Genomic DNA, 9,368 nt, shown 5'->3' on the forward strand with positions numbered 1-9,368 from the left:
CCTCGCTCATCTGATGAAAGATATACATAAAAAACAAATAAGTGAGCAAATAAAGAAATAGCACCTTTTATACAGTGCATCTAATATATTTTTTCGATCAAAATTCTTTAATCGCTTTCAAAAAGGGGAAAAAATAACAGTAAAAAGCGCATAAAAATAAATTAATATTTTTAAAAAACATTTTCTTCAAACGGATCTGCCACGGCATTCAAGTGTATCTAGCATATGCTAGGGCATGTGCTCTGCTTTTAACTATAATGTAATTTTAACGCCTCTTATTTTAGCATATTTGACGAAATGAGATAAACTTCACTGTTCATTAAGGGATGTTGCGATCATTTGTGCTAGTATGTGTATTCAGAAAAAAAAAAGGTCTAAAACAAATTTCATGTAATTTTTTTACAGAATGTAACATCATTAAAAAATGATTTGTTGAAAAGTATTAAAACACTGGGCATTGTATATTTCAAACATTTTATTTTTTCATCACAAGTCAGAATGGCCTGTCATAAAATATATATTAACAAAAGAATGTAAAAAAAAACAAACATATCTTAATAAATAGCAAATTCTATAAACAATCAACACATAAAACTACACTTGAGACACCGTATGATTTGAATAAATAAATATTAAAAATATGAATTGTTTGTGAAATTTCGCATTTGAATTTTTCACGCTCTTGAATGTACATAAAATTTGGCATTTCAAAAAAGAGCTTATGATAAAGCAAAAAATATGATGGGGGTACAAAATATTTTTCTTTGAAAATATAGCATACAGATTTTTTTCAGCGACGAAAGACTTTTTTCAACTCAATTCTTAATTTAGAAGAACTTAAAAACATTAAAATGATTTGAATTATTGGAAAATATGCCTCTGAAAAGAATCAATTGGTATCAAAACTTTGATTGTGTTCAATTTAAGAGTTTTAAAGGAGCCATTGAAAAGCACACATTACATAACATAAACTAGTTATTTTCTTCTATAATATCATTTGTGCTTCTTCAGACATATTTCCATAAATTAGTATAATTAGAATGTACCGGTTAATTAATCAACCAATAAACTACTGGCAGTTGACTATTTCAAAAACTGCAATCCTATTTTGATTCTTCAAAAACAACAGATAATGAGGGGGGGGGGGGGAGAAATGTTTTCAGAATTATAAACGTATATTTGTGTAAAGAGTGGGAAAGTAAAAAGAACCAGCCCTTAACTTCCCACTCATGAACATTTATAGTTTCTAACATACTTCATTCAGATCATTCTGATCTTTGATAACCTTGTTGACAGAATTCTTTTTGATTGAAATCTCTTTTGTGATCCAGACTTCATTCAGACGGTTGAAGAGTTGGAGAGGTGGGTCGTACCAGTTAAGGTAGTAGTGGTCCCTGGCTACTCCATTCTCTTTTGATGTAAGGTCTGCCAATGCCTGAGCTTCGTCAATCCATTGCGATTCACTGGGTCTGCCACCAAAAGACCTAAAAAGAAAATATAAATATGAAAATATAATATATTTCTCAAAACATTATTTTTAACAAAGAAGACTTCTAGTTTAGGAAACAAAAGCCTTCAGTATACTTTCTTCTGTCGAGTGACCATATTTTGTTACGTTGCTGCACATAGCTTATATTGCAAAAAATCTACTCTCTAATATGTCTCAAAAAAAAAAAAGTTGATGACACATCTGATTTCTATGAGTTCATCCGCCCAAATCTTTTTGCCTTTTAAGGATCCCAAGCTTCACGGATAAGTGTGGACGTTTTTTGATTAACTATGTTACTATTAATGAAGGAATGATTGAAGAATGCTTCCGATTAGACATGCATGTTGACTATCAAGTCTTCTTAACCGAACTTATTTACACTTTATGGTTACACTAGCAGTACCCGCACGGCGCTGTCCGTAGTAGAAAATTAAAAAATCATTTGATTCGCCTGAATATTTACAAATAATGGACAATGAATTTCTCGCCAATTTGCTATGTTTATTTGCTCACCCATATTACGGTTTCACGTTATAATAATTTGGTAATTTACTCTTCCACGTTATGATAATTTGCTCGGTAAAATGCTCTTAAAATTGTAATTGAAAAAAGAACAAAATCGAATTTTCGAAAAATCGCTTCGACATGCATACCCCCATGCTATAAACTAATTCTGTGCTAAATTTCATGAAAATCAGCCGACCGGTTTAGGTGCTGTGCGCGTCACAGAGAGACATCCAGACAGACATCCAGATAAATTTTGAGCTTTATTATCAGTAAAGATTTAGCATGCAGTGCCACCTATTTGATTAAAAAGACATCTTACCTGACCAAATATCTCTTTGGTGGTTCTCTCTCAAAGAAGAGGTCTGGGTCGGTCGGGATTGGGAACAAATCTTGGTACAGAGCACTTGGAATAAGTAACGACATTGTGTATGTTGGTTCGCAGATGGAATCATCCCGGCAAGGTTCCACTTTTGTTCGAGTAGGGGTTGTACTGTTGATAAAAGCACCTGAAACACAAAATGCATTTTTAGAGTATTTATTTCAAAATGCCGACCATGAAAGCTTTAAGTATGAAAAACTATGTTGTTTTAAATGTTCTATTGCTAAAATAAACTAGGATACATTTGAATGGAAAAATATAACACTCGAGTCCTCGAATTAAAACGTGCAACTTTTACGATTAAGTCGTCTTTTAGCCTACCACCCCGTAAAGTTAAAAAAGTAATGAAATAAATCTTGATGCATTGTAAAAATATCGTTACAAAAAAAAAAAAAAAGTCACAAATATAAGTTTTTAACTAAACATTATTTAATTCCAAAAATTTAAGACTAGTGTTTTGAGATAGAGAACTGTGATTTTTTTGTTTGGCTGTTTTAAGGGTATTTTTTGAATAACTCAAAAACGTTTTAACGTAAGTACAAACTGCAAAAGTTCAAACCTTTTCATTTGAAACAACAACCCCAAAAGTTAAATTCTAGCACCGGAAAATTGAGGAAATTGTAGAAGTTCTGCAAAGTTTTCACTGGTAAGAAATAGGAGGGGAAACAAATTGAAATACAGTTTATCGTAGATTTAACATTGGAGATTGAAGTGTGAGATTGAATATGGGGAGACTAATGTAGTGAAATAAAGCAAAGTGAATTTAAAGAGCGAAAAAATAACAAATAATGTAAATTTTAATATGAAAAGTCATTGAATTGTAAAGCCTTAATTTTTTTTCAATCAGCAATCATTTTTAATACTTATAGTTATGCCTTTTTTTAAAATGCATAAAAACTAATAGCAAACATTCCCAAAGATATATCTTTTTATGTTTTAATTTAATTTAATTTAAATTTTTTAAATTTTATTTGTGGACGTTATATAAATCTTCAGAGGAAGACAACATTTTTGATATTGTCTGATAATAATTAGGTTTTTTTTTTTGTAAAGTGTTGTATAAATATCGTGCTAACTTTCTTGGATTATTTTCACTTGATCAAATTGAAAATTTAAGTCTGGAGGATTTTTAATTCGTTTGCAGATTGGTTTCTTCTATGTCTGTCCACTTAAACATTAGAGGGAGAAAATGTGTGGCGGGAACCCATAAATTTAAAATATTCCTGTTTAAAAAAAAGTAAATAGTATAGCTGGAAGTTAAAGAATATTGATAACAGTTCGAAAGGAAGAACTTGATACAATGTGTTACTAACTTTATTTTCTAAAAAATAATGTTTGATTTTCAAAAATCGTTTTTACGCTTTATATATTAATATTTTAATATATTTGGGTAAAGGTTTATCGGACGCAACAATGCAATAAACAATAAAACAATGAGATCAAAGCAATAACACAATAGAGAATGAGACATGGCTGCTGTTAGAAAGCCGAACTTGATGTAAAGAAGTTCGTTTAGCCGAGACGAAATTTTTTAAAATTGCTGTTTTACTGTACATGCTATTAGCGACATTTAAAAGCAAACAATGTAATTTAAAAGCAACAATGTTCTTATGATGTATTTTCATTGTAAACAATGAAAATACATCATAAGGACAGTGTTTTTAAGGAGAAAATCTGCAAATGTATTGCATAAGTATGATTTGGAGTTACAAAAGGAACTTCTTAATCAATGTATAAAGATTAGGAGTTCAGGTTAAAATTCTCGAATTATTCTTATCTCAAAGTTCACGATTAAGAAGCTCGTTAAAATTTCGAAACACGTGCATTTTTTTTTTACTTCGTCCCTTACTTGCATTGCTTTTATCAATTTCAATTTTTAATTACCAGGCAATTAAATGAAAATTATTATCAACTTAATAACAAAAACGAACAGTTGTTAGAGATAGTCTTTATCCCATTTACTGCATCTCAAGTCAACGATGCATGTACATACTGAAATGCAGATATGGTGTGGCTCTAATCCACTCTTTGACACAAAAATTTGTGCACCATGGAAGACTTGTCTGAATGAAACAAAATTTTACATTGAACAATATTGATATAAGAAAGTGGTTACAAAATGAAAGCAAAAAGATCATTCATTACTAAAAAATCGTAGACGAATGGAGGTTTTCAGATCATATTCAGTAGCTTCTTGCATGGATGGGGAGTATTGCGGCATGAAAGTCTTATACGATGTCCAGCATCACCTCGTTCTACAGTTACTTTAAACGCAGTTCTACTTCGATCAAACTTGTAGGCTGTCCATCCAATATGCCGTCAAAAGCGATCCCAGATATACTCCATCTGTGACAAACCAAAGGATTGGGCACGCCAGAGGAAGTGATAATGTGGGAAAGGAAGTCCTGTGACACCTTTATTGTGTGTGTCAGAGCATTGTCCTGTAAAAAAAGAATGGCTCCCGGGAATCCTGCCTTGAGTGTCACATGCGACTGAAGCATGTCGTGAACGTACCGCGAAGGATTATGGCATTTTGGATAAATATAAGGGTTGACTATGTATCAAACGCAATGGCACCCCATAACATCATACCTGCTGTAGAGGAAGTGTGCTGCTGAAATCAATGGCAGGGTTACAGCTTCTACCCTCTCACCTCCGTTTGGAGTAGTAGCGTGATCGAATTGCAGCTCAAAGAATCTAAACGGTCTTAAACAGCGAATCCAGATTCAATTTGCGCAGTGATGAAAATCGTGTAAGTGTAGATGTCCCATAGTGCTCTATTATCTAGTAGGGCATTTACTGTTCAACTGTACACTGCACCTACAGCTGGTGTGATGTTATGAGATACCATTGCATACAGTACCTAATCAACCCTCATATTGATCCACAACGCCATGACAGCTCAGCGGTACTTTAGTTGCATGCTTCAGTCGCATGTGTTGTAACTCATTGCAGGTCCCCTGTAACCATTTTTCAACAGGACAATGCTCCGACACACACAGAAAAGGTGTCACAAGACTTATTTCATCACATAAATCACCTTCTTTGCCTTGCACCGGTTCCTGATTTGACACAGATCGAGCATATCTGAGATCAACTTTGACGGTAAGTTCGTACGTGACTTCTATGCAATAATGGTAGCCTGTATCACCACGTGTTCATTCAAACTAGATGCGGTCGATTAGGGTACTAAAACTTCTTTTTTGTTTGCGACTTTTCCTATTATAAATAATAATTTTTCTGTTATTTTGAAATCGCTTCCTAACAAAAAAAATTATCCTTACGTTTATAAAAATTCGCTTCATTCAGACGTCTTGGGGCAGAAGGACAAAGAACTTAATGTGAAACGACTTTGACAATGCTTATCCCATTTTAAGGAGTTTACTGAAAACGGGAAGTATTATAGCACGAATCGGATTTGTAAGACTACTACAAAATTAACTCATTTCAAATCAGTAAGAATAACCCTTCTTTATTTCATTGAACTCTCCAGAGAAAAAAAATCCCTTACAAGGTCAAGTTTCATCTTTCCTGAGTCACACACTTTGCATTATCAAATATATATATATATATATATATATATATATATATATATATATATATATATATATATATATATATATATATATATATATATATATATATATATATATTTATATTTCAGGTTCGTTTCACATAGTCTTACCTTTTAGGTTATCTCCTTGTATGTATCTAAAAAGTTTTCTGTAAAGAGAAATCTGAGCCCTAGATAAGGACGGACCCGTTTGTTTGGCGCTGACCCACACAGTAGAAGGATATTGCCGTTCCTCATACTCCTATAGAAGTAATGAAGAAAATTATCATTAGCATAACAAAGTAAAAAACATCAACGTTATTCATAATACAGTAACCTTTAATAACTTTAGCGTTATTAATTTTCAAATAATAGTATTTATTAAGACTTGAAAACTGAGGTTTTAGATTTTTGTAGGTAAAGGGCAAAGCTGAGGAAATTCTTCTGTCGCCGGTGGCCGGTAGTAATGCATTAACTAGTAGTTATTTTTATTGAAGTAATGGCCCATTTAGTTTTCATTTCAATGGGCTTAACGATACATTTAAAAACTATTATTGATTAGACTGCAAAAATTCAGCATTAAAAAGTGTTAGAGGGGGAAAAGATAATTTACAGTTTGTTGCAAACCTTGGCAGAAAAAAGCTTTTTCAGAGATTGTCGAAAGAAATATCAATAATAGTTTATCATTGAGTTCTTTTGGAACTTCATCAAGTATCTCCTATATAGTCAAACTTACCCTGAATTTGACACCTTGTTTCCCCCCTCCCCAACTTGCAGCCAAACAATGATCAATTTATTTCGTGACTTCCTTTTTATGTTGACATATCACCTTAATAGCACCAAAAGATGTATAATTGATAAAAATAAGTTTTTATTACAAGTATCCCTAGCTTTTATGTTAGTAGCTTTTTTTTGTATTTTTACCTAAAATTAGCTTTTTATAAAGATGAAGGCACTTTAATCCACTTTTATGAAAATAATTTCCTAAGCAGTAAATGCACAATGGAATGTTTTTATAAAGGCAAACAAGACATTGTTTATAGATTTGAAAAGTTAATTATAATTTATTAACAACTTACCAGGTTTTTTGTTACAACGTCGTAATCAATGCATTCTGTGCCTCTTCTCATGCAACACCAAGTTACTCCTATCTATAAAATAGTAATAACAATTACATAAATAATTAAAAAAAGTCTCAATATTAATAAATAAATAACTTGTATTTAGATTGTTTTCAAATCGGAACATAGTTTAGCTCTTTTATTTATTTTTTTTTAAAGCTTTCATTGTGTGTGTTATCTTTTGAATTAGATAAGTGAGTTTAACGTTGAAGTTTGATTATTTCTCATAATTTTCAGGTTGAGTGTATTTGGCTGGATTGTTTTTGCTGAATTTTACACTTATCTGTTACCCATGTCAAAGGGAAAAAATGCAAAATACAAATAAACTACTTTTATACTTATTTTTACACTTTTAAAATAGTTAGCTTATGGCCAATTTTAGAGTGGTCTCCCAAAGGAGGCCAACACGTTAAAATCACTTTAAAAATGTGAAGACAAAAAATTGGCAAACTACTTTTAATTCTGAAGAGTAATAGAACGATCAATTAAGAGAAAAAAAATACAAGGAAATTACAAGGAAAACAGAATAGAAAATTATTTTTTGATCTTGCGCTCACATGACTTCACTTGATTTTTTTTTAAAGTATGACGGCAAAACTATGATAAATATTAAAAATAAAATAATACTGTGGAGCACCCAAAGTTTCCTCACTATATTAGTTTACGCATTTCTTCTTAGGTGGCCACCTAAGGAGCTTGCATAAGAGACCATCATTTGAACGAAGAAAATTATTAATCTGCTAAATTTAATACAGTTGAAGTAAATTGAATTGACTGTAGTTGAAAAGATATAAATAATCTTCCAGAAAATGTATCTTAACTCAGAGTTTAAAGAATTTAAACACATGTAAATTAAAAGCAATTCTTACGTGGAAATATAACTACTCCTCCTCTACATTGAACCATTGCATACTATTGCAAACAACCAACGCAATCTCTTCAAATACAGTCATTTGCACAGTAGACACATGTTTATACAATTCAGTCCCGCAATTTTCTGATAAAAATAAAAACTACTTGTGGGGGGTGGTCTACTATGGAACACTGCCCATCTTTGGCTCACCAACCTTTTATAGTTTCGGCTTCAGACAATAAGCTTCTGCTATCATCCAACAGTTGAAGTACTGCCTCCTCAAAATCTCGCTGACTTTAAAATCATTTGAAATAATTCAGTACAGTAAAACTTCGATTAAGCGAAAGTCCCTAAATCAAGATTTTTCGTATAGTAACTTAGACTAGTTTACTTCTTTTGAAGGCAAAAGTACAACCAGGGGACTTTCCGTTGTACCATGAGTGGACCGGAGAAGCAATCTGAAATGTTTGGTCTAATTTTTGTTAAGGACTTTTTAAACAAAGACAGAGTATTATCTGAAATAGATGGATCTGCGTTTTCTTCTTAAGCAAGGAAATCATAAATTTCATTCTCGTATAATCGTACAAGTAAGGGACACCGCTGAAAGTAAATCTCATATCGTTGTGGTATCAGATACAAAGCCTTTAGTATTGAAGCAACACCTTTCACACCAAATTTTATAGCGATACTTATATTACTTGATGACACTGAGGATGCTGATAGGCTTCCTATATCTACGGAAAAAATAAGCCTTTAAACTATACTTGTATGCATTTATTTTGCAATTCGTTGTTTATAATGTTGCTCAAACATTATTTATATCCAGGGATTTTTTCCAGCAAAAAGGTATCTTTTATTTTTTCATATAATGCTACTGTCTAAGCTATCAGTAGGCAAGTGTTACACTGATTTATTTTTCCTTAAACAATAGTTGCACAGCACACACCCAAAAGTTAATTGCATTTAAGATAATTGTGTTAATATGGAAATAATTGCATAAATACTTTGCATCTAAAGCTATCATACCTGTACGAGGAGTAGTAGAGCTGTATTCCTTAATTTCATCATTGTTCTAAAGAACTAAAAAAAAAACTTGTTTTTAACATCAAAAAAGAACATGCAAGTCTAGTGATCACTAGCAACAATTTAAATAATAATAATAATAATAATAAAATTCTTTGTCTTTTGAAAAACAAATGCATTTTGAACTAAGCGATAAACGAGCTATTAGTGTCAAAAGTTTAAGTAATGTTTAACAAATGTGATGCAAAAAAAAAAAAAAAAAAAAAAAAAAATCTTAAGCAAAAACAAGTTTATTCAATCGTTGTTCAAAGTACTATCATAATTTGCTCTCATCCGAGGAACGACAACCTTGGCAGGTTAATTTGCGGATATCAATTTGAGAGGATCCCAAATTGACACCCGTAAACACCCTAACCGATCAAGTCGGTCCGTTTGAAGAAGAA

At 31.8% G+C, this 9,368-nt stretch overlaps 1 protein-coding gene across 1 annotated transcript; it reads right to left on the minus strand.

The window, feature by feature from the left end:
* Nucleotides 1-518: 518 nt before the first annotated feature.
* LOC129223927 (heme-binding protein 1-like) lies at nt 519-8,977 on the minus strand. Its single transcript, XM_054858310.1, has 5 exons — nt 8,929-8,977; nt 7,008-7,079; nt 6,061-6,190; nt 2,316-2,502; nt 519-1,484 (listed from the first exon to the last, which is right to left on the minus strand). Exons 1-5 carry the CDS (start codon nt 8,968-8,970, stop codon nt 1,247-1,249), a joined length of 669 nt encoding a protein of 222 aa, XP_054714285.1. The 5' UTR covers nt 8,971-8,977; the 3' UTR covers nt 519-1,246.
* Nucleotides 8,978-9,368: the final 391 nt, after the last annotated feature.

Source organism: Uloborus diversus, chromosome 1, assembly GCF_026930045.1.
Source record: "Uloborus diversus isolate 005 chromosome 1, Udiv.v.3.1, whole genome shotgun sequence".
Classification (NCBI taxonomy): Eukaryota; Metazoa; Arthropoda; class Arachnida; order Araneae; family Uloboridae; genus Uloborus; species Uloborus diversus.

Coding starts and splice junctions, on each gene's coding strand:
- LOC129223927 (XM_054858310.1), bottom strand. CDS start 8,970: ATGATGAAATTAAGGAATACAGCTCTACTACTCCTCGTACAG. Junction 7,080..8,928: donor CTCTACTACTCCTCGTACAG/GTATGATAGCTT, acceptor ACTATTTTATAG/ATAGGAGTAACTTGGTGTTG. Junction 2,503..6,060: donor ACAAGGAGATAACCTAAAAG/GTAAGACTATGT, acceptor TTTGTGTTTCAG/GTGCTTTTATCAACAGTACA.